Consider the following 26126-nt stretch of genomic DNA (forward strand, 5'->3'; position numbering starts at 1 on the left):
GTGGGATGTAAAATCTCCAGAAGCCTGCTGACATCAGAAACACCCCAATGTACTGCAAATCCCACCCCGCCCCCCAAAAATGCAAACCCAACCCTAAATGTTGTGAAGAAAATAGGGAAAAAAGTCACACTCCTTTTCTGAATGAATGTTGGGTGGATTCCCTTTAAGCAAGAGGGAAAGGAATAAAAACACAAGGCAATGAAAATATAGGTCTCTGTTCAACTTTAATCTTTCATTTATGTTTGTTTCTCAAAAGTTTTTCAGTTAGCTAAAAATACAGTTAAAGTCTTAATCATTCCTCTAAACTTAAAAAGGTGAATTTGCTTTCCCCTGTGTTTTTTTTTTTAAGCTTATATTATTGATTGTTAAATATGAAAATAATTTTTCACCCTGCTTTTTCCTCTTTGGTGAGCTGTGGTTAGTCTCACTGCCATGATGGGCCACGAAAATGACCATGTAGCTGTAGCATAAAGTCATCTCTGCAAACATTGTACTAAAGAAAAAAATACAAGTCTGCCAATATGAAATCCTATTTTGGTGTGGCCAAAATCTAAAATTCTAGAAGAAGCTGTACATGTTATATGGCAATAGCTGAAGAAAACTGCTATGTCTGTCTTCAGAGAGAGAACTGGAATAATATGAGGAAACGCCATTTCCCAATATATTGAGATTTTCTGTAAGTAATTGGGTAAGATCTGAAGAAATCAGTTCAAATTACAATCTTCTTGGAAAGACTATGAATCTTAAACATATGTGAATATGGCAGGTATGTTATTATACCAAACAAAAAAAGGAAATGTTCACACTGAAATGTTCAAACTGACATTTAAAAACTTCTAAAATGTGGTACTGGAAAGAGCCATTTCTTGAGCTGTCCCATTTTATTGGGCAAATTAAAACTGTAAAGGATCATCAAAGTCTCATGCTTCAAATGCAACCCTCCAAAGAGAGGGAATTTCCACAGATGTGCAGCTGGTACATGTGGTTGAGCTTCCCTGTTTCTTTCTAGCACATCATATTGGCCATGGACACCCCAGAGTAGGATTCCATACTAGGATAAATAAATAGGCTTAACAGAGAAACCTGAAATCCAGAATCAGTAGATTAGACAAAAGGAATCCAGCATCCTTATCTAAAAACTAACTTTAAATATTCTGAAGGAAGAAGGGGGGAAAATTGTGTTAGTACAGATGAAATTTGTCACATATCCTTCACTAGATAGGGTGACCCAGATGTTGCTCAATTGTGTGTGAGCATTTTTTCTTTGCTCTGTATTGTACCTTCATGTAGGACAATGTCGGGATGATAAGGATTACTCCATGTGTTACTGCCTTCCTGATTTGCAGTGTTGAATGTAAACATACCCAAAACCCTTCACAGGCACTTAAGAACAGATTCTGTATAGCTTGTAGAGTGTTCCAGTGTTGTGTTAAAACTAGAGGCTTGCAGATAATCCATCCTAATGCTTTCTTTAAGAGGTTTTTTTTTTAAAAATTTGAATCTTCATAGCTTTATCTTGCAGTTCCTTTGAATTCTTGTGATTTAGTGCAATGGGTTTCATTTCATGTAAGAGCAGCAACAGAAGTCCTTGGTTAGTGTCTGGAGGAGGACAAGGTTAATTCTGTATTGAGATATGATTCATGAGTTGGTAGTTAGAGAGACTACTTGATACAAAGAACCAACAACAGCAGCAACAACAGCAAAAAAACCTCCAAAACGCCCAGAACCTTCAATGAGGTGAAAAGTATTCATTGGAAAAGAGAACTCAGGATGTACGTAAGCATCAGGACCAACATTAAAACCTTAGCAGTAGGCAGGAGGATGCTGGCACTGGACCAGTACACCTTTCGTTCATTCAGGAACTGAACAGGTCGGAAATTTTCAACCATATAAGTGGAGTTGTTCCCATCAAAGTGGACTGTTGAAAATTGAGAAATCTGCAGACATCAAAGAAAAAAGAATGTCGTTAAATGCTTTTTCCATGGAACACTGGAAATTGTGACATTATAAATCTGCAGTGTCTTACTTGGTGGCATTGTTTTGAACTGTATGGATGCATTAAACCTTGCAGGAAATGATGTGATGGAGGCTACTGCCAGAGGTCACCAACAGATGACTTCTTTTAGCCTTGGAAATCATGGGGACTTCCTCCCTGCGTGAGCCAAATGCTTTGTCCAGCTCAAGGACCTGGTTACACCAGTCCTCTTGACGCACACGGTCCATTCCTTGTCCATCATGACACAGTGACACAAAGTGAGGGGACTAGTCTTTTCTAACCTAAACGATTCTATGATTCTATGACTGGATTTCTTTCGTTGCCTCAAATTTCTAACTGCTTGCAGCGTGATGCTGGCCCAGAGCAAGCAGATGCTCACTCTTGCACGCTGTGCTCTGCTGACTTGTGTATGGCTGAGCATGGCCCTGTGACTGAAGTGATTGTGAGTACACTGCAGGTAAGGGACTAAAACACAGATACTGGCTCTCAGCCAGGCTAGCAGTATTGCTGAGAGCCCACTCCAGGACATCTGAGGTTTTTAATCATGAACTCTGTCAGCTGAACAATCTGTATCTTCGAGGCAGTCATGATTCAGTCTCCTGTTCCTCTCTATAGGACAAAAATGGGTTGCTTAAAGCTGGTGCTGATAGACGCAAAGTTTGCATTTTGAAATATTCTGTTCTGGTATCCTGATACTAACGACAGTAGGAGAAAAGCAGTGAAATCTGGGGGTGAGCAGATGCCTGCAGTGGAAGTGCTGCTGATGAAGCACTGACCTAGGTGACTACCTGTGGGTTCGTTTGGCTTTCTTTTCACATCGTCATTTCCCCTTCCTTCCCCTTTCCTGCCATTTTTTGAGAGATGATTTAATAAGGTTGAAAAACTGGCACTAGGGACTATGAGTAGGCTGATGCCAAGGATGTGTGTGTGTGTCACAGGAACACAGCAGCGGAGCAGCTACCAAGTCGGTGTTAAACTGTGGGAGTGAGCAGGCAGGCAGAAGGACAAAATAACCGTAAGCAGACCTTTCAGGCTCTCCCTCTGCGCCTTACCTGAGAAATACTGAGTTCAATGGGCTTCTCAAATACTGTCCAGATGACACCCTCGTGGCAGTCGGGAGTGGTGAGGGACCCCTCATACCGATAGTACCTTCCAAGGTCTTCCTCAGGTGGGAGTAGAGAACTCAGTGGCAAAGGCTCCAACTGTGTTATTTGCCCTAGACAAACCATGTGGAAATATTGCTTGTAACAAGCGTGGCTGCAGGTATTGTTCATATTTGTCTTCAAACGTGGCTGCTGCTCGTGGCCGTGCAAAGCCTCGTGCCCATGGACGCTTCCCACGCCGCCAGGGCAGCCTCACAGCGCTGCCTCTGCGATCCCTGACCACCAGCTGCAGGATCCCACCCGGCAGGAGCTAGGCACACCTCTTGTGTGCATGTTTTTCCTCTCACTTGGCTTCCTCCTGTAGAAGCAGGAATACTCATTCTGGTTCTGGGGGTTTCTTCACTGCAAATATGGAGAACTAGTTTTTCTCCCCCCTGCATGCTCTGAGTGCTTGACAAGCTAACCTTTATCTTTTGGCTTTGACTTTCAAGTAACAATCTCTAGTGTAATTAGAACAGGATTGGACCATGAACTACCTGGTAGTATATGCGCTTGAAATAGCTACATGTTGTGTTTTGACCAACACAAGTGTCTTACCTTTGTATTTAATGTTCTCTAATTCATTTATTAGACTTGCATAGTTTTTATTTTCTTCTTCAACCTGAAATGCAAATATTTTCATTCCAAATTATGCATTTCTCAACTGGTTGCTTTAAATTAATTGTGAATAAACCAGAAAAGAACAACAAGGCTAAAAGATAACAGCAAGCAGAATATAGAAAAGGGTGAAGGAACTAAGTGCTGGCACTGAATGCCTACAGCAGCTAGGGAGGTCTTAGGTCTAGCTTAGGTCTTGGACTACTATAACATTGACTCAAGCGATCACTCAGCCGAATTGCTGGTAGTTTTGAGATGGGCAGTTAAAAATTTGGCCACCTACCTTTACAAAGAACGCTAATACAGCCACACCATCTGCTTTTTTCTTCGCTTCTGTTATATCCGGAACATCCTCTCTTATGTGGACAATATGAAGCTGTAACACAATAGTCAAGGCCAGTTATTTGTTCATTTTCCTCTACAGTTCGTTGCTGTAGGTGCAGCCTGGCTGCTTCTCTGCACCTACGCTGCAGTGGGGCCAGAGCTGCTTTGCTGCTCGCAGGCTGGGGACAGAAGCTCGAGGTCCCTGACCTGAGGCAGGGACTAAGCAATAAATGGACTATAATTTGGAACTTCATTCATTAAAACCAGTATCATTTCATACATCTCCCCAGTGTGTTTTGCTGCGTGTTCTGGTCAGCAAACAACGTGTCCTCGGTTCTTTATTTCCACTGTTGGTGTTTCATAGGAGAATTAGCCAACAGTTTTTGTGCAACACTATCTTAAAAAGCCAGAGTTCTTGAGCAAAAACCGTAATTCACAAACAGTCTCACCTACCTCCATGGCTTGTTTTTCTCCATCTATGCTGTGCTCTGACCCGGGAAGGTATTGCTGCACACCTTGGACTCCCCAGTGCCAATGAAGTTCTATCGCCTTGTATTTTCTTCCCAGACCTCCGCCCCCAATTTTAGGGGATGTGCTTAATGTTACTTTAACTGGGGAAAACAAATAAGTTGTTTTTAAAAAAAAATAAATCAAATCATACATTAGTAGTGTGTGTAGCTGCTTATACCTTTCAGAAGACCCTATATTCCTTCAGTCTTTGTCTAGGAGAAAACCCTTTGTCGAAGTATTCTTAAAAGTAAACTTGATCACAGTTTATTTGGTTTTTAAGCATTATTTTTATCTCCTATTATCTGCACAGTAACATTTGTTTTAGGCAGAGTTTAAAGATATTCTGGTTTAATTTAGAGTAGTGTTGCTACTTAAGCCTAAGCATCTAAGTCACTACATCTATTTAATGTGATGCTTGATCTGTTGTTAACATCAAAACAAAACTTTCTTAGGAGATATTTTTCTAGCTATAAATCACCATCACTTCCTCTGCTTGAGACATTTGGGATATATTTTTAAAATTTACTTCTTAAGACCTCTGCATTAAGCACAGGACTTTTCTTTCCATGGGAAAGATTGTTTTGACCTGGATTGAAGCCCCAGAGATTTCATTTCTCTTCTGAATTCCAAATGCACTGGAAATGTGTGTGAGTCATTTAGTTACCTTGCATTTTTATCTGTAAATGGATGAGTAACGTATCTCTGTTGGCTTTGTTTATCTAGATTGTAGGACCTTTGAGACAATGACCTTTGCTGTCTGCAAATCATCGAACATAATAACTGATAGTCTAATCTCACTTAGAGCTTCTAATTGCAGCTGTAATTTAAGTGATAGCAGTTCCAGTTGTACTCATTGTAGCACAGGAATTGGTCACCCACAGAAGGAAGACATTTTAAAAGCCCAGATTAAAAACCTAATCCTTTTGCATGGCTGGGAAAGATGAGAGTTCTGACCAATCCTTATGAATTTTAATTTTTGGATAAAAGGTATTTCTATGCACAGCGGCTGTAATATGGAGATTCTGGAATATCATTCTGTAACAGGAAAGTCATTAACCCATATACTAGTGAAAAGTCAAAACATGTCTTTTTCTTATGGTCTGTCAAAATGTTGATGTTTTAAACTAGAATCTCTGGCTGTGAAAAGTCTACCCAGCTGTCTACCTTCCTACCTTTCCCTTTTAAGTTAGGAAAATATTTCCCACTTGCAGCTTTCCCCTTTAGGCATTTGGCAGTTAAAACAATCCATCTAAGATTTCAAGAACACCTATAGATAATTCTTCTGTAATGGAGAACAGATTTATTTTGAAAGTAATTTAGCATAATATTGTTGAAGCATCATCATTAGTATTGCTTTTAGTGAAGAAAAGTGGAGGAAGTGAAGCAGTGCTAAATTACTGTTCACTGATTCACTGTTTACTGATTTGCTGTTCACTGATTCACTGTTTACTGAATCAGTAAGTACCTGATCAGAAGCTCACCTTAGATTACTTCCGTGTGCAGAGAAAACAGGTTGAAATCTGAGATTTCAGCTCATTATTTAAAGAACTAGTAAGACACACGCAGTGAGCCACTGGTTGAATGACTTTCCCAGATTATGTTCTTCTTCAGCAGAACTCTTCGTTGTGCAGAAGCAAGCATCAGAAAGGGCAAGCTCAGAAATGAAGGGTATAGGAGCATTCAGCAGAAATTATATACCTCTGCCAGAGCTGTTGTCCTAAACCCCTGTACTCACCCACCTCCTAGTCCTAGAGGTGGTTGTTTGATTTAGAGGTTCCCTAGACATCTCAAGCTCTGTTTCTGCACATGCACAGAACCAATTTCTGCTGAGACACTCCAGGACTGTGTCCAGAATCCAAAAACTAGATAATTCCCACAAAGTTCCCAGAAAGCCTTGGTTCAGGAGGTGTTCTGAAAGTTTCGCTTCTGAAATATAGGGGGGGCTATCTTATTTTTGCTTCCTTGCTTTTAAGTAGCAGTAGTGATACCTAACACCTTGCCCAGGACATGGAAGAAGCGAATGGATGGTTCCAAGTGAAGGCACAAGTAAATCCCGTAATAACAGTAATAATTTGACAGTACTTACCTGTATGTCCATTATTTTCCAGGTTCCATTTCGAAGACCCCTTCACATCATATCCTTCAAAATTCAGTGGCTTAAGGCTCTTGTCATAAATGACATTTTTGGTGACAATATTGATAGGTGACTGTTTGTTTCCTTTGCAGGTGTCATCTATTAGATACCATTGTCGAGGATCTATTTAAGGATGAAGAAAATAATTTCTTTCTGTAGAGTGCAAATCCTTGATAAAGCCAAATCACCCAATAGTCAATATATTCTCACTTGGGAAATTGGAGACGTCTTTGAAGGAAAGGTCTTTGGATGCTGGAATTTAATACAGGGACTTTCTTAGCATGTCATTTTTTGTAGTTTTAAAAATATTAATATGCTTCCACAATGTTCTGTTAAGCTTAAGAGGAAAATATGCACGTGCAAATGGCTGCAAAATAGAAAGTGAACTATCGCTGAGGCTGGATGAACTATAGAAACTTGGAAACTATACCAAAACCAAAAAAAACAGTGGTGGTGGTGACGGTGGTGGTGCTGGGAGTGAAATGCCCTTTCCTGCACAGTCAGTCCCAGGGAGGGCTGGGCAGGACACAGGGATGAGCAAGGGAGCAGGCAGCCGAGGTGGATACTACTGTCCTTAAGAATTCTGATAGTTGTCTGTACCCAGCTTGCTGGGGTGATTGCCTCTGGAGCACATTTAGAGTTATTTTTATATTTGTAGCATTATTCTTGGTTGAAACAAACACCGGTATCTTCAAAAAACCCATCTTTAGGTATCTTGTTTAGCACTTACATTTACATATAACATGATCATGCAGCATTAAATGCTGAGTTGTGTGAATTTTTGCATTATTTCTATCATCGAGAGGCCCTTTGCAAAACAGAAGAGTCCAAACACTAACGTGATTGGAAAAATAAATTGTTTAGCAGTACCTTCACAGTGTGGCTGTTCATACTTCTGTGACTGATAGCACCAGTGGCCTCCAACTAAAAAAAATATAAAAACGTCAGATATTGAAAATCAGATGAATGAAAATCTGTACAAATTGTCCCCCCAAAAAGCAGCTGTGAAATGGATTTGCAACTTGTGGCCCTCAGAGAGTGATAACTGGACACACAGATTTGACAACTCCTTGGTTTTGTCTGCCCAGTTTTATTAGATGTTTCATTTCTTAAATATATAAACAACAATGGCTGGCAAGAGGTGAGTGCTTCAGCTGTAAAGAAATCTTCAGTTGCTAAGACTTCTTAGCAGTATGGAGCACACTACCCAGCAAGTCTAGCTGGGTTCTAGTATCAAATAATTCAGAATAGAGCATAAAAATGCTGCCGTAGGCAGCTCTATCCTCTCGATCTCCCCCTGGTCTTTAATGGATCAGTTTACACCTGTTAATATGCCCTCCAAAAACTGTGCTAGCAGGAAATATTAGAACTCTGGCTGGGTTGCAGTTCTAAATAATTTGATTTTCAAACCTTGGCTTCAGCAACACCTTGAGGCAAAAGTTCCACATCTGAATATACATAGTGTGAAAATAAATTTCCTTTTATCAGTTCTGTACTTGCCATCCTTTCATATACTTGTAAATTCACTTGTGCAAGATGGCTTATCTCCATTCCAGGAACTATCTTAAAGATTACTGGTTGCAATAAGGACCTTTAAGAAATTAAGGATCTCATTTCCTGAAAGACATGAAGAATCTTTATTCTAACTCAGCTGTGATCCCACACAGATGGTTGCAAAATTTTTCAATAGAACATCTTAATCTTACTTTTTCATTGTCAGAATAAATATGAAAATCAGAGGAAGAGGGCTGATTTAACTTAAGTATGTGTTGATCCAGTCAGGAAAGTAAGGAATCTTTTGTTTATGGCAGCGTGCTTCAATGGCAGTTTATGGCAGTTATAAAGTTTAAATGGACTTTAACAAGAATAGTTCTCTTTGGGTGTTTAATTTTAATCAATAACAATTCAAAACCTCTTGTGATTAATACTACAGTTTCTTTTTGCCTATGATTAGTAAATTGTAGACATTTTGATAAATGGCTAATCAATTTTTAGGGTTTATTATGGAGGAGTCCTCTCATTAGATTGCTAATTACCATCATTTGTGCCCTTTTATAACACATCTGCTGGAAGGCACATAACTGCTTTTAACACCTTTATCTTCATATCGGTAACGTAGCAATACCGTCCATCTATTCAGTATTTAGAAGAAGTTATAAATAGAACCTTGATATAAAATGTGGCCAGCTATAACAACAGAGGGAGGCTTGGATGAGCTTGTGGCAGTTGATATAATCTTGAAAAAATTACACTGTTTTCGTTCATCTCTCAGAAAAATTAAGTTTATACTGAAAACTATAAATAATGTTAACTCCTTTCTAGTTTAGCAAATGTTTACTAATATTGAGAAGAAAAGTAAACACCATTGCTACATTTGTATTGTAAGAACCATAGTGATTCCTACATTGTTTTTCCGTTAATATTTTGTAATTACAAAAAAAACTGGTTTCCACAAGATTTTATTTTTTGACACGCTTCTAAACATATGCAAAACTTAGCTTTAGGACCTGCCATTTCTAAAATTGATGGTTGCATTTTTTCAGGACTGTGTACACAAGCCAGCGGCCAGACCTCCAGCAGCACCAGGCGATTTCTCATCTCCACTGGGAAACGGCAGACCCAGAAGTTCCAAGCACGGTATGTCACCCAGTGAAAATAAAATCGATATTTTAATCAATAAATGCCCAGCAAATGCCAGGTAAGCCGATCTGCACAGTGCTTGGTTATATTTCGTAGGTGTTAGCGTTGGAATGGATGAACGACCGCAGACACAACCGCTGTATCAGCACCCTGTGGCCGGGAGAGGTCTTTCTTTGCAAGTTATATGTGCACGAACCTTCAGGAGAAAAAATGCTGCACTGCAGGAATAACCTGGACACAAATGTTTAAAGGTGGCAGCATCTATGTGGCATGAGAGGACAGCTACCTGCAAAGATTTGCTCTCAGACTCTTTGGGATGTGAGTTGAATGAGAGAGGAAAGCTGTCAGGTGAGAAATCAAGGTCAGTTGAGGTAGTCTGGTCTGTTTACTGTGAATTCTTGGAACAAGGTCTAGTGTTCTGGGTTTGTACCGTGCCTTGCACAATGGGAGTATGATCGTGGCGTAGACATCAAAGCATTACTGCAATTTTACGGTCAATATGATTCACAATTAGGAGTAAGTGCAGCAAGTTCATTCTTCATTGAGTGCAAGGCTGTGGAGCTTTTAGATCGTGACCATAGAATTAGGGACCAAAAATTAGGGACAACCACAGGAAACACTGAGGGAAGGTAAATATCACCAAATCGTATCGTCAGTGGTCCTGATACAGTGTCTGCATACCAGAGGAGTGAGATGGAAGTGGGTTGTGGAGCCTTTCATCACTGAGGCTGAGTCCAACCCTTCTCAAACAAAGCAACCTCTGACCTTTTACCAGCTGATAGGTGTTTGGCAGGTTCTCTCAAATAAACTTGTGGGTTTCAATCATGTCTTAGTAGATTGACACATAAGCACACTAAAAATCTTTCAGCCTACACATCAAGATGATGAGGAGAAAAAGTTTAAAAAATTAAAATTAAAAAAAAATCCAGCCCTCAGGTGGCTACTGCTGACTTACATCCAGCACCCACAAGTATTCTTCCCTTCTTCTGTGGAATGCAACTTACACCAAATAATTAGTGTCTAATTTTTTGCAAGCTTTCTGCAAAATTCCTAATGTCTACAAACTAACAAAGAATTAGTGTTTTTCTATCAAGTACTTATCACAGTTGTGGTTTAGAAAGTTGGATGGCATCCGTGAGGTAGAACAGGATATAAACTCAGAAATTCCTAAGAAAAAGGACCTTAAAGCTGTTAAACCTTAAACAATGAGCTAATTAAACATTGCAGAATGCCTGAGCAAACAATGAATGAATGTTTATTGCGAATTAGATATTTTTTTTTGATTGGCAGTAGTGTAACAGTAGAGAACAGGATCTTTTGTGTAGATACTGCTCAGGAGGAACCAAACTGCCACACTCTGTGCCAATTACAAGGAAGATTTGCATTTGGGTTTTATCTGAGCCAGCTGTGATGCCTCCCTACGTATAGGGACCTTGCATTTACAATGGTCCTTTTTTCCCCCTGGGCTTTATGGCTTTATTTCTGAAGCAAGAAGGGAAGATACTTGTCACATCCAGTCAGTTGTCTGTGGTCTTAGGCATGATTACGCCCTAAGGTATGTTGTCTAGTCTAGTTTTAATTGTCTGAGCGGCTCCTGCCACTTCCCTTAGGAGACTTTTCCACAGTCTATTAGCCTTCACTGTCAGGAAATGTTTCCTGTTTAATAGTTTACATTTTCCACTTGCTTATCTGCATCCCATCACTCCTAGAAATATCACTGAACCACCCTAAACAATTCTTTCCCTCCTTGGTGTTTACAGCACTCAAATAGTTCCTTCATAAACTGTAATTCCTGTTCTTGCTTCATCCATCCTTTGTCCCATCTCTTGACAATGTGCCCTGCACCTTTCCACCATTTCCACTGCGAAGTCTTTCGTCTCTCTTTCTCTGAAGCCCCTTTCTTACAGGGACTCAGTCCATATCAGATCCCATCCTGCAGTCCTCTCACCTGACTGCTCTTTCAATCAACCCTCAGCTCCCCCATTTCTTTTCTTATTTATTTTATTGCCCAGAAAAATGCAGCAGAACATGGGCTTTATTGTTGTTTTGGGGTTTTTTGTTTGTGTTTTTGTAGTTGAGGTGCTGAAACCATTGCTGTGCTACGGGCTGCCCTGGAGGGTTTCATAACTTGCTCCCATACCTTGCTGGTACATGTGAGTTAAGCCATGAGTATCCACAGTTTGCTCAAGACAGTATTAGATACTAGCCAGGATTTCCAAAAGCTCCTTGCCTAATTGGCATTAAATAGAGATATTTACACTGTTGTCACTAATGGAATTAATATAATTCAGTATATATATCCATTCAGTGTACATATACACCTGGACTTAGAATTGCTGTATTATCAACTATATCTGGCTCTTACATTTTATTACGGATTCTTGATTTAAGTGGTGATACACCATATCATAGGTGTCACCTTGTCTTTACTGGGTTTTAATTTAGAGTAGGGCTGAAGTGGGCTGAAGGCCTCCTCTTCCTTCACAAAGTTCAGGACAGTTAAAATTAGGGAGTCTTTCTTGGCAAGTGAGCAGTCCTACTTATCTCTGTTTCTTCCTTGTCAAATTTACAACTAGTTTCCTGACTAAAGCTGTTTCTTGGCACCAGAATAGCTGGAAAACAATACAATTACGTATTGTTTTCATTTTATTGTAAATGTTTTCAATTGTTTTAGCTATCAAGCCGAGCTTGGAAACTTGAGGCAAAAAAATTCCTTCAGTTGAGAACTCCCTCTTCTGTTCACTCAGGCGGCTGGATGGAGGACAGTGCTTCTGGCTGGGAGCCAGCGTGTTAGCCAGTGTGCTATTGTGTGATCTAGGAAAAGACCCTTAAGCTCTTTGGACCACGGTCAGATTCCTGAATTCCAAAAAAGTTCCTAAATCTACTTTGTTCTACTTGATGCCTGTTTGCTGCCCTACTTGGACCTGCTGAGCTGCTGCTTGGAAGCCCGCATGTCCCGACTCAGTGCTGTGAGGCAGGTGGTGGTCAGGCTAGTTGGAAATTGCCCTTTATGTTGTCCACCTGCACAAAATAGTTACTAAAACAGGTTTTGTCCTTCTGGATAAAGTGGTTGGAAATCTATTAATTTTATATGTTTAGCTATTTTTATGAACTATATTTAATCTCTTGAAGTGTGAATGACCGTTACGGCACGGACAGCCTGAAGTACTGAGACAGTATGACTGTCCTTTTGCTTTTTAGTTAAAAATCCCTTCTCTCTCTTTCACTGATTGCCTCCTTTTTCCCTTTAGATCTCTTGTCACTCTCTTTCAGCCATGTCCTCGCTGACAACCCCTTGTTTTCTGGGGCACAGAGCTGACATGCTCCCATGCACTGCTGCTTCGTGGAAAGCCCAGGCTGCCCTGAATGTCAGAGTTCTCATCACTGCTTTATTGCCCACCAGTTTCAAATCCACCCCTAAAACCTGTTGTAACCACCAGCTTTGCAGCGGAGGGAAGACTGGCCTTTTCTATGAAAATGGCAAAAGCCAGTTTTGCATGCAGTATATTTTTAGCTTTGGTTTGTGTTGGGCTTGTTCTATTTTTAGCTTGCTTTGTGAAACTTTTTATCTTTAGCACAAAAGACAAAGCAACTTAAAAGCAAGTGGAATCTAAGTCTGTCTTTCTAATTAATGAGATTGCTGAACACGAACTGAGCATATACACATAAGTCTATTTATACATTCTTAAGTATTACACATCCTCAGGAAGTCCTGATCAACTACTTTGACAGGCAAAATCAGTTCCAAATGTTTACTTCTAGATTTGTATATCTCTAACCACGCAAAAATAAATGTTTGTGATCATTCATCTATCTTCTATTCACTTTTACCTGGAAATTTTGCTTTTCATCATGATATACATTACGTATACAACACTCCAAGATATTATGGGGCGTTAGCCTTGAAAACAAGGTTTATCATAGTAGTGAAGCATTGCAAGTAACTGCATCTGATTTGAGCACAGTGTTTATAATTTGCACATGTATACATAAATCACATGCTCAATGAGGTCTTTGTCTGCAACATAAACTAAAGGAAAAATCCAAAGAGATTAGAGAATTCTAGATATGCCCTATAAACACTTGCAAACGACTTCCTTTGTGTCAGAGAGTGAGGAAAATGTTTTTAACTGTGACCTGTGACACTGTTGTCTGTCATATAGATGTGTCCTCATAAATTTGCTGTATCAAAGAAGGAAGCTGGCCTTTAACAAAAAATTAGTATCCAGGGCTAAGGTGATTTGCTTCTGTGGGGTATTTTGTTTTGCTTTGTTTATAACAGAGGCAGCATCAAATAAAATTCAGAAATACTTTTTTTAGTATTTTAAAAATGTAATTCAAACAAATTATTTTGTGGCTTTACTGTCCTTTTGTAGTCTTTTGTGCTGGGTTTATGATGACTGATCCTGTGACTAGAAATGTGACTAAAAATCTAATAACAGGCCATTAGGTATATTCTGCAACATAACAAAGCATCTCCTGCAGTGCCACAAACAGGGAAAAAAGCCTGTTTGCAAGGAGACAGAGCTGATAAACTGAACCTTGCAGCGTATCTTGAAGACCTAAATGTTTGTGTGGGTTATTCGGACAGCTAGAACGGTGTCTTACAGCAGCTCCTGCCTCTGAAACTGCTTTTCCACTTCCAGTCTTCAAAATCTAAGTGCAAGGGCTAGAAGAAATCATGACTCCAGTTTCTGGAGTATCACAGCACACAACTTGCAGCACATAAGGGATATTCCAGTTCTTATGCTGAGAGATTTTGCTCTAGGAGAAAGGAGAGTAATTCCTAAGCTGAAGTAGTGCCACTTGTCACCTGCGTACGGCTCCTGTGTGTGGCTTCTACCACGCTCCTTTCCTTCCCCCAGAGCTGCAGTGAAGAGCAGCAGGAAAGCACCCTGGCTTGGATGCTGGAGAAGGACGAGGTGATGCGGCACATTGCAGATCTGCATGAGGTCAGCTAAACAGTGAGTTAATGCAAGCTGATGACAATGTAGTGTGCTCACGCTAGTCAGGCTGAGCCTTAAACGGAGCATTAATACCTGTAAGCCAAATATGACAGTGAATATGGCAGTGGCTGATCTTATCTAAAGGGACACCATAAAAGTACCTCTTATAGAGTTCACGTGTCGAAATTTAATTGCAGGAGCCACCTTTAATGGGAAAGTTCATTAGTAAAAAAATTTCAGAGTTTCAAAGATACTAAGTACTAAGTGCTGCTACTGGTTCAGCACAGATGATGAAGCTAGAAAATTCTCTGTTGCCTGAAGCCTGCTTGTGCAGTTTGTGTAGCTATACGGAGAGGGGAGAGCACGCAGCGGTATCCGTGGGCACCTCTTGCTCCCAGTGCACACTCAGCAACCTGACAAGTGTGAGCTCTGGTTTCTTCCTGCATACAGCAGACAATGATGGCACACACTGATACGTATGGATGATGGTAGGCAGACTCAGACAAGCCTTTAAATCTATTTTGGCAGCTTGAATGATTACAAGGAAGAAAGAGAAGGAAGCCCTAAGCAATGTATCCTGCATAAAGATCAGAACTTGAGATCAAAATCTGTCTGCACTGAGATAGTCGAGGTAACTGCTTTGAGATAATGTCAGTGATAGCTTCTCAGTTATATTTGTTCATTTGTTGGATTAGGTGGGAGGAGAGAGGAAAATTCAGGTAATCCATATTTCTTAAAGCAGCTCCAGCTCACTGCCTTTTCTACATGTTCTAGGTATTATATTGCAGTTATTACTACTCTTTCTTAAACAACCAAAACCACAACTTTTCATCTCAGAGTGTGTCTAAGTGCACCAGCATCCCAATTTTGCCAGCCTAAAATGGATTCGAAATACAAATATAAGTATGTGTGCAGTCTGTACCATTAGAAGTGGAAATGGAAGAAGTTAAAGCATCTTTTTTTATGCTGCTTATAGAGATATCAGGTATACTTTGTGTTTGAATAGCCCTGAGGAAACATCAGAGTGAGAATTAATGCTGACAACGTCAGTGCCAGCATGGTTATGCAAATTTTATGTTTGTGAAAGTTAAAAGTATGTAAGTAGAAATATAGAAAATTAGAGGAATCATGTTCTATCATGCATCAATCTTTTGGAGCGCTAGAGCATGGACTGTGGGAGAATGTCTTCGCATGGCTGAGTCCTGCTCTGTGATAAAGAAAAAGGTTAAACCTTGCTGGGGTTCATTCCATTCCTCTTAAAGAAAATTATTTTTCAGTAACACATGGAGCTTGCTGCAACCCCACTACAAAGCTTCTAGATGGACGTATATTACTGTCCTCTACAACTGTTGTTCTCTGGATGGCACTAGACCGAATCTGCCATTAATAAGACCTCTCTCTCAGAAGGTTTGGAATATTCCTGTTGGAACACTCCAGATATTTTGCCTCTGGTGCTGCTATTAGACAGGCAGAATTGATGGAATATGCTGACTGAGATCCATATAAGTCAGTGGATGAGAGGCTGGACAGAGATTGAAGACAGATAGTTTCTCTTCCTGGTGCTGGTTGACCACTGGGCAGGTGGCTGCACCAATGTGCCTCAGTTTCCCTTTTGTAGAATGGGGATAACGAAGCTTGTTTCTTTATAAAGCCCTGTAAGGATTATTACTAATAATTTTAACACATAGGTGCTATGACATTAAGACAGGTCAAGGCTGAAAGCAATTTGAAAGATTAGCAATCAGTCATATTGACTATTTAGGTGTGGTGAATTATGAGGCTGCCCAGATTAGAAAAACAGCCCTGGTGGAGGTATGTTAATGAGCTGGTAAGTGGATATCACTCAAGCTAGTTCTGAAACATGGCCAGATAGAAATGAAATCCTTATTTTTCAAAAAAAGATACCTTCCAAATATAACAAAAAATAATTTAGGCTGATTCTCAAAAGTTGAGTTTTCTTGAAATGTTGAGACTTTTACTTAACACAATGTATCCTGTGAAGCTTCTACATCAGGAAAAAGTTTGGAAAAGAAGGCAGGGGGGAGAGCAGGTTTTCTTGTGCATTAATGACTGTGTAGTTTGTCTCTGCACTCAGGGAAAAAAGTGGAAATAATCATGGCTGGGGAAAAAAGCAACAAAAATGATTATATGTATGTCCTATCTTACTTCCATCTGCTAACACACTAATTGTTAACGCTAATCTAATAAAGCCCATAAGGATTTTCTAAATAGTCTTTCAAGATCCTGTAATAAATCCCTTAATAGAGCAGTAAATTTAACAAAGTGTTAATCAGTCAGTAATCAATATCAGGCAAACACTAGCTGTAGACTTTGGACGAGCAAATGTTCTTTGTGTTTCTGTGTACCTGTACCACACGTGGGAAGCCTCTGGGGACAGAATACCTACAAAATACAGACTAAAGAAGAGGGAAGGCATTGGAACTGTCAGGTAAGAATCTGGAAAAGGCAAGCTACTGAGTCATGGATATAGAGAATTAATTAAGAACAGAGAAATGAAATGTGAGAAAGACCCCGATTTCCCAGGGCTCAGGCTGTGCTCCTTAAGGCACTTTCGGAGCACCTCAGACCTCTGTTACTTTCAGTCTGGCAACTGAATCTTGATCTGCTTTAAAACCATGTCCCTTTAAAAGGCTCTTGGTGCAGTGTTTCCCTCTGATAATATTGTATCTCTTTTTTTCCTTAATGCAGTCTGGTCTATCGTAGTGCAAACAATAGACTCTTCATTACTTTTACGAACTGCAGTGTTTATCTTTAATTTTGAGGCTGTGTGCTGATATTTACATAGGAAAGGTGATTTATTCAATGTTACAGCATTGCTGATCTAATAGAAGCATAAAAACACCTTCTGCATTTTTCAATACTAATTATAGATCGCTGTTTAAGCTAGTCATTGTAAGTGCATAATGTACTTCTGCACATAGTGCGCAGAGTGCAAAAATAGATGGATCTGCTGGGCTAATGCAGCAAAGACATATTGTTCTTTCTGTCTCAGTAGGCAACCATAAGAATTTCATCTTATATCATAAACAGCAAAGCAATAGGAGTAGAAAACTAAAACAAGCTCTTTGAAGATTTAAGAAGTTTACAGATAAAGAAATTATGTTTTGATTTTTTAAATCTATGTATATAATTAACTATAGAGATCAAGTCAAACCTCATTGGTTTTTCTTGGAGGAGGAAGGCAACTAGAATCTGTAAAGGTGTAGAAAAAACAAAACTACTCATTCATTCATGAGAAAAGTCTATACTTGGTATTTTACCACAAATAATAAAAGGCAGAGAAATAAATAAAACATTCTTCATTTGTCATATAGAAGAATTAGAGAATCTGTACTGTATGTACTGATACTCAGAAAGAAATCATAAGTAAAAGTAACCTTGGTACATGGGGTTAAAAAGAGCAGACAAGGACTTACCTACTGCCTCTGTCTTGAGAATGTGCAGAGAGAACAGAACAAGGAACAGCAATTCCATTATCTATTTTAAATAGGCTCAGTGTTGAAACCAGAATTGATTAGGCTTCTTAGTATGTGATCATATTTCTGCTCTCAGTTTTATACTGGAGTAAGTAGTCCTGGACAGACCTGAAAGCCATAGCCAGGAAGGTGAACTCCTCCCCTTTGTAATTTCTCCAGATTTACCCTACTCCTGATTTGCCTAAATTTATTCATTACTCCAAAATAAATGGCAAAAGGAATAAGGCTTTCTAGCACTTAGCAAGTAGCCTGTAGTGAATAACTGATACTTTTCAACCTATGCATGTTTAGTAACCTATTACTAAAGTGCTACATTTATATTTACTGCTAAGTTTTTTTTCCAACAGCCCACAAGACATTGAATTAATGTGTATGTTAAGGTTTGTGTTTTGTTTCAAAAAACCCCAACGAAATAAACCAAACCCCAACCCCCTCACACCCCCCATTCCTACCCTGCAACCCTCCAAACAGCTACTCAGGATTGGAGTAGGGACTTCTGTGTGCAGTAACAGCAAATGTGTATTAGGTGGCACACCGACACCTTACTTATATATGCTTTTGCACTCAGTGAATTAACTGAGAGCACACTTTTTTTTTTTTATTTGTTTGTTTTGGGGGTTTTTTTAGTCTTTTTTTTTTAATAATACTTTTTCTTAACTTTTCTTCTTCTGGTACTATAGTATAATATACACAGATTTACTTTTTTTTCTGTCCCCTTTGCTTTCCTATCTGAATGCTTTAATTCCATGTGTCTGATTCAGTGGCAGTTCAGGCTTTCTGTTTAACAAAGGTGTGTACAGAAAAGTGACACTACTACCCTTTGCTCTGTAGTCTCTATTATAGGCTTATTTTCATCTCTGCATTTGGGGTTGGATTTTGATACAGCTGAGGAAAACAAAAGGGGGAGTGCAACTTCTTCCTCCCCTTCCCCAAATGCCTCTCTGTCCGTGGGGTGCGACCCACAGGCTGGGGTGGGTGCAAGAAGAAGAGCAGGTTGCTTGACCCATGAAGGGGTGGACAGAGTGGCATGGCGTTACGCTGGCTGCGCTGAGCAAGCCTCGTCATCCAGCAAGGGCTCAATTAAAAAAAAGGAGCCAAGAAAGTGCTTCTTGCCTTCACCAAGAGCTGCGGGCTCCCGGGTGAAGCTTGTGGCCATTCTGCTCTTAGTAGTAGGGTCGCACAGGACCAGGACCTGTAATAACAACGGGAAATCTGACAGCTGATTTATGAGCAGGTCTTTTATTCATAAAAAGGATGGCTATAAATAACATTCCAACAATGACGGTTTGCTAGGTAGTGTTTTTCCATCCTGGATTAGGTAGATTAAAGCATGAACAGACGATGATTTGCCTAGCACATGGTGCTAAGATAAATAGTTACTGCAGTGACAAGAACAATAAGGGAATTTGTTGCGTTTTTGTCACTTCCCAGTTCGGCAGTCTCGGTGGAGCTATCTAAGGTGCACGCCGAGCACGTAGAGAGGAACGGGGGCGAGAACGTGCCCGTGTCAGGTGGTGCCAGCCTTCAAGGGCATCTACAAGACATTTCTCTCTTGGGCTTTTCCCTTTTTCTTTTCTGGGGACAGTCTTCAGTGGGGGAGTTGAACCAAAACTCTTTGATGAATTTTTCTCTCTCTATTTGTGTTTAGTTCTCTGAAAGTGAAGAGCCTTCTAGAAACCCTGTGTTTAGGACTCAAAAATTTGAGGGTTAGAAATTTTGATCTTGAAATTCAGGATTCATTCTTTTTTTTTTTTTTTCTTTTGTAAACCTTCCAGCTCAGGATTATTAAACTGGTAATAAATTGCACTGCAGTCATGTTAACTAAGTCTTTATTTGCACTAGGAAGTGAAGGCAGACTCAGGAAAAGACATTCCCTTTCCTTATAAAGCCTGTAATCTCAATAAGCAGGGCAGACATCATGTGATCTCCTTTTTTTATCTGAAGAAACTTACCTGGCAGGTGCTTGGTTATCAGTTCTCAGTGGCATCTCTGCATCTAGGAATTTTTTTTTAATGGAATTGTAGATGGGTTTTGCTTAAAGGTCTTTGGACATGGAACCTAAATACATATGAGGATCCCAGTCAGAGAAGCTAAGAGACAACATGGTGAGGGAAGTCTCTTGCAGATCACTGAACTCAAGGCTAGTTTTTTCTGGCATAGTGATTGCACTTGTGTCTGTAGCTACAGGATAGGTAAGAACAGGAGGGAGTATCAAAACCAGTGAAAGTTACACTTAGTTTGTGGCCTTGAGAGCCACAGCAGCAAAGATTCTGGAGATGTTCCCCCCAGCCTGGTTTCTGAAATGCGTGAGGTCTGACATTAGCCTGCTGCTACCAAAAGGGCTTCATGGGAAGTTCAGAGGGGCTGACGTGACGGCTAATGAGGCTTGCATATGTCTGAGCCAAATGATCCTACCATGTGCTGATGGAGGAAGCCCAGAGCTGTTCCCAGCCTTCCAGCTGAACGGCCACAGTCCCTCCGTGTCCCACCAGCGCAGGCAGGAGGGGATGAGAGCAGGCTGGGTCTGACTCCGTGGCACAAATGCATGAGTCCCAGTCAAAATCAAGGCGGTGGCACAGCTCTTTGTGCTGGGAGGACGAGTTGTTGCTCTTAGAAGGAAGGTTGAAGGCTTGTGAGGGTGAGACTGACTTGAGTCCAAATCCTGTTCACTGATCATCTGACCTGCAAGGAATTGTCCCTGCAGCGAAGTAGGGAAGCACTTCCAAGAGACTTAAAACACAGATGAATTTCATGATTAGTGACTGGGTGATTGGGAAACCTGCCCTACAGAGTGAGAGAACACACTAAATGCTCTTCATTTAATTGTGTGCTGTAATTTTCTTTATTAGAGTTCATTCACCACTGAACAGGGAATCTGGAATTTCATAGCTGTTGGTGAATCACAAACATTAAATCTTCATCTTTCACATGAAAATGTGGCTGGCTGTGATTCTCCCTGAGTCTGCTCTGTTGAGAACCTTGTTCTAATACAAGGTCATTTCCATGGAATAGCCAGAAGCATTTGCAATGGCTCTTTATTTGGCCTTCTGCTCAGCTCTGGTGCATTAACTGCTTATTATCTATTTTAGGCTGTACCTGAGGATCAGACACTGTGTTATGTGACATCATCATGACTAAAGCTGCACTGCTCTCCTTTTCCCGGTATTTATGTAAAGCACTGTTCTTTATGTGATGAATAGCCTTCCTTTGGTGAGTGCTGAACCACTGGCAGTGTGCAACTCAACATTTCCTAGAATTATGAAGACTTATTCCGAAGGATGTGTGCCTCTAAGCTGTATATTTACCTCTGTGGGTTTACAGCCTGTCGAGCTGCTTTGCCTGGTTTTGAAGCACACACATTTCTGACCATCGCTTTCCTATAACAAGAGTCCTCACTGTGCCTCTGTAGTTGTTCACTTCAGAAGGAAGATGCCCTTAACATGGACCGTTTCATGTCTAAAGGGATAAGATGCATTCTGGCTTCTTCACTTAAAAATTATCGATGGAAATCTTCATTTATCATACAACCTTGGCTTCAGGTATTTATCGATGCTTGTCTCCCTTTAGACAGCATAATGCAAGTTCCTCAAAGGGGAAAATAACAATTCTGGCATCTCAGAGAAATGTTCAGGCTCTGCATAGACGGGGAGAGGGCCTGGTTTGGGGGGGTGTTCTTGCAGCAAGCTGTCCTTGCCATTATTTTGTGGCACGTAGCTAACAACGCTAAACAGCAGTCGGCAACATTCAAGCCTGATGATTGTCTTTGCTTTATGTTCCTGGTGAGGGCCATGAAAGCATAGCTGGGACGTCAGATAACTCAAAACCTGTGAGGCAAAAATTCCTCAAAGAGACTGGGTGGAGGAGGAGCAGAGAGCTCTCTGTTTTGAAAACATCTCAGAAAAATCTTGGAAGGAGATCATACATCCCATTTGTGTCTTCCTCTCCAAAGAGGAAGACTTTAATCTGCATAAATTAAAACATAAATTGCATAAATAAGCTCCTTATTTGTATTACTCCCTTTCCTGAATGTTCCTTATTTGCAGGCCTCATGATGCCTGTTGAGAGACTGAGCAGATGGATATTCTTGACTCAAGGCTTTGCTGAAGGTCATGGCAAGCAGGAATTAATCTTCCTCAATACTTAGCCAAGATGCAGGTCACTTGCCATTTTTTGGCTCAGGTTTTGTCTTGGTAAAGTGTATAGTTGGAGTGCAGGGGCAACTGAGGAGAAAGCTGAAACGTTGCATTTCACAACAAACAAGGTCTGGTGTTTCAAGAATGGGAGTAGGAATTGGACGTGAGTTCAGGGAGAACGTGACAGGAAAGAAACCAGAGCAGTAAAATCCCTTATCCTTTCAGTGCCTCATTTTTCTCGTGTGTACAGGACTTTGAAAGTAACACCAAATCATCTGTAGCTTAATTGTGCTGTGGAGTTCTTATTTTCATTACATGGCTGCAGCTTTTTCTCCTGTAGTTTCAGGCACAACTCAAGTTTCTTGATGTTTTATCAGCATAAAGGACATAGAGAATCACTGTTGCATCATGCTGAGGTAAAAGAGTATGTTGTCCAAGGGTTACTGCACAGAACGAAGACTCTCAGCTCCTGAACTTAATTTCCTGTTTTGAAACCAACTTTGTCATGTCACAGCTGGGGCTTGTTATTCTGAGAGCTGCTGAGTGCTTGTGATTCCTGCTGAAGTCTGAGCGCTGCAGGTTATGGGCATTTCTGAAACTGCAAGCTCAGTTGTGAGAAGTTAGATTTGCCACAACAGCCACTTGACATGAATGGTCATTAAAAATCCCACCCGAAGCTTCTCATGTCTCTTTCTCAGTCTCTTCAACATGTTCAGTGATTATTGTCTTCTCCACAGGCATAATCATCAGATAATTATTATTGAACTTTGAGATTCTATATAAAATAATGCCATTTGTTATGCATGACAAATATCAAAACAATAGCAACTTGGACATTCAGATAAAGAAATATAAAACCAGTTATAGAACTAAAAAGTGTTGTAGAAGGTGAAAACTAGATAAACATCAATCAAAGGCTTGCCAACAGCAAGGTACAGCCAGTATGTAAAGTGTTAGCCTGAGATGCAGGAGATTAGACTCAGTTTCCTCCACACTGGACTTCTGCGTGATCTTAAGCAAATAAAGTGATTGTTCTTTTCCCGTTTGTAAAAGGTAGATAACTCTCTTTCCTCGCAGGTGTGTTCTGAGCGTAAGTACAAGAAAGATTGCAAAGTTCCCAGAATATGGGAGTATAAGAATACCCTTGAATCGAGATTGTTCTATGTAGAGACTTGGCTATGTAGTAGCCCTCTGTCTCACACAGTGTTTTCAATTCAGACTACTTTTTGTCTGTTTTGGAGAGCTCAGACTTTATTACAGAGGGTTGGAATGTATAAATCTGGGTTTTTCTGTATCTTGAAGCCCACTAAAAAAGCAGTTTCCACAATAATACTGTCTCCTTTAATCTAGGAACATTATGCTAATTTTTATGCAATTGTATTAGGGAAATAAGATTACAAAGCTTTTGTGAAGAGCTATTTATACTACTTGATATTATTTTTAATTACATTCTGATCTCATGTAATTTAGTGTTTCATGCTTGAACACCAAATTTTGGAATTAGAGAAATTTCAAGTAGCATTTTCAGGACTAGCAAGGGCACTTTGGAACCCAAATTCATCGATGTGCTTTTCTTAGTAAATAGGATATTTTTGAAGCTGTTTTACTTTGTGGACAGCCTGCTGTTCCTCACAGCCCTCAGCCCCACCTCAGCTCACAGAGCCATGGAAAACACACCCAGAAGAGAGCAGGAGTGCATGTGGCTTGGGCTGGTGTCCTCTGCTGTTCCTCACCGACGTTCAGCTGGGCTGGACGTTCCTGCTGACACACCTGCTGGTATTAAAAGGACTTGCTGACTCCTGGTGCTGGCACTGACAAGGTGACAGAAATAATAGAGCCCTTGTTCAGCAGCAACCTCGCACCAAATGTGTGGCTGACGAGTCGGTGTGAGGTGGGTTATAGGATGTACAAAGAGTGATTTATCTGTGACCCTCTGAGAAGAATATTTTATGGAACATTAACACATCAGCAGAGTTGATTAATCAATTCTCAGCCCTTATTTCTATATAATCATTGTTGGCACTTCTTTGTGAGCACCTGAAATACCTGTTACTTATTTGCATAAAGTATTTCTAGTATATAAATGTGTACTACTAATTGAGCCTGAATATATTTTCATACACTTCAACTCTAATAGAAAAAAGAAGCTATAGAATTTTCCTTTTTAAGCCCAACATTTTAGCACAAATTTCTTATCGTGTAAATTCTGGCAGAACTGTCATATAGTTCACAGATTTACGGTTTGAGAGCTGGAATTCTGCTGTGATGATCAGACGTCAGCTGAAGGCTCATAAACTTAGCTGAGCTGCTGTTGCAATATCGTGGCATAAAATTGTTGCTAATAAAAATTAATCCTTTGTTAGGATAACAGTAAAAAAAAAAAATTTTTAATAACTGTAAGTAGCATGGCTTTACCTGGATAATTTTGCTAGAGGAAGGCTGCTCAGTAGCAGATAGATGCCAGGCAGCAGCCAGAGCGGGTTGGAGATTCCTCCTTCTATGTGGGCATTTTGAATAAACCGTGGGGTGACACAGAGGCGACCCACACCCAGCATTAGCAAACAAAAGCGGCCACTTCTGCCTGGAAAAAATATCCCCGGTGCTGCTCATAGTGATACAGGGGTGTGCTGCTCCCCTGGACTGCTCGGCTGTGGCAGATGCCCCAGTCCCCAGCGCTCCCAGTGCTGTTCGCTCCGGCAGTGCCCTCTGCTGTCCGGTGGCCCTGAATGGCCAGGGAGCACGTTCACCGCAAGCCTCAAGTGTTTCAAATCTCCTTCCCTAAAATCGTTTGCCATTAAAAAGTCACAGAAAGAAAAGATATAATGATATTACGTTGTTTTATTAATGTACAAGTTACACATTTACCTGGGGCTTTTTATTCTGGAGAAGCGAAGACTGAGAGGGGACCTGATTAATGTGTATAAATAGATAAGGGCTGCGTGTCAAGAAGAAAGGTGCAACCTCTTTTCACTTGTGCCCTGCGATAGGACAAGGGGCAATGGATGCGAGCTGGAGCACAGGGAGTTCAACCTCAACATGAGACAGAACTTCTTTACCATAAGGGTTACAGAGCACTGGAACAAGCTCCCCAGAGAGATGCGGAGCCTCCTTCTCTGGAGACTTTCAAGACCCATCTGGATGCGTTCCTGTGTAACCTGCCCTAGACTGGTCCTGCTCTGGCAGGAGGGTTGGACTTGATCTCCGGAGGTCTCTTCCAACCCCTTATGTTCTGTGATTCTATGATTAACTTTAAACAAGCAAACACAAAATATCCTGTTAATAGAGGTATGAGTATCTCATTTTCTGGCTACATTCTCATGCAAGAATTAAGGTGGAAAAATGGCATTCTCAGAACTCAAGCACAAGAGCATCTGTGGAGACAGAGACTCTTACCTTTTCGGATCCCCTTTGAAGTGCTGCAGTTCATCGTACGGTTTTGCTTACAAGTTTGGGGTTTGTTCTGTAGATATGATCTAACTGCGCTTAGAAAAACAGCCGTTGTTGGCTGCATCAATTTATAATTGTAAGCAAAAGACAGTGAACAACTAGGGTCTGTTGTCTCTTGCTCAACCTTGAGCACTTTAGCAGTTTTGTGTTGTCACTAGAGTTGATCTGAAATCAGGACTTACATCCTCCACTGGACTGGGGCCCAGGTTAGTGCCACAACAGTGATGTTCTTTGAGTTCCATCAGTCACATACTCCCCCTCCAAAACAAAAAGAAAAGACTGTTCTCCATTTTCTGACGCCCTAATCCTTTATCTAACTAATCTATTTGTGAATTAAAGCTGAATTCACGTTCATTCCATTTTAGAATATCCTCAAAGACTTTTAAACCACCAATGTGGTCATTCACCTTCACAAGAACTGGCCAGATTTTACTCTCGATAAAGGTTGCTTTAAGCAGATCATCCATATAGCAGTAAATATGTTTTCCACTTTTGGCTCTCCTAGCAACTCAGAGGTAATTGGCTGTGCTCTGAGTTGGTAAGCCAAATATTTAAAAACACGAGTGGTTAAAGTTTAATCCACTGCCATGATGATGATGTGGCAACAGAAGCCGTGTGTCAGGATTCATTCTTTGCCTGGAGAACAAGGCAGCAGCAACACTCGGGTACTGTGGTCTCTTACGGAATACGGGATGTGTAAGGCAGACCTTGTTAACCGTTGAAAGGAGGATTTTCCACC

The 26126-nt window shown here is 40.5% G+C and overlaps 1 protein-coding gene across 1 annotated transcript; it reads right to left on the reverse strand.

Annotated features, from left to right (window-relative positions):
* Nucleotides 1-218: 218 nt before the first annotated feature.
* Nucleotides 219-17858, reverse strand: CA4 (carbonic anhydrase 4). Its single transcript, XM_068415795.1, has 8 exons — nt 17748-17858; nt 7595-7648; nt 6677-6847; nt 4534-4691; nt 4040-4132; nt 3697-3760; nt 3049-3212; nt 219-1937 (listed from the first exon to the last, which is right to left on the reverse strand). The coding sequence occupies exons 1-8, from the start codon at nt 17803-17805 to the stop codon at nt 1749-1751; spliced, it is 951 nt and encodes a 316-aa protein (XP_068271896.1). The 5' UTR covers nt 17806-17858; the 3' UTR covers nt 219-1748.
* Between the last annotated feature and the right edge of the window lie 8268 nt (nt 17859-26126).

Source organism: Nyctibius grandis, chromosome 18, assembly GCF_013368605.1.
Source record: "Nyctibius grandis isolate bNycGra1 chromosome 18, bNycGra1.pri, whole genome shotgun sequence".
Taxonomy (NCBI): domain Eukaryota; kingdom Metazoa; phylum Chordata; class Aves; order Nyctibiiformes; family Nyctibiidae; genus Nyctibius; species Nyctibius grandis.

Bases quoted from the DNA above. Each gene is read 5' to 3' on its own strand.
- CA4 (XM_068415795.1), bottom strand. From the start codon at position 17,805: ATGGAATTGCTGTTCCTTGTTCTGTTCTCTCTGCACATTCTCAAGACA. The intron at 7,649-17,747 runs GTAAGTCCTTGT...TATTTTTTTTAG, and splicing joins TCTCAAGACAGAGGCAGTAG to TTGGAGGCCACTGGTGCTAT. The intron at 3,761-4,039 runs GTAGGTGGCCAA...TTTGCATTTCAG, and splicing joins TATTAGCGTTCTTTGTAAAG to GTTGAAGAAGAAAATAAAAA.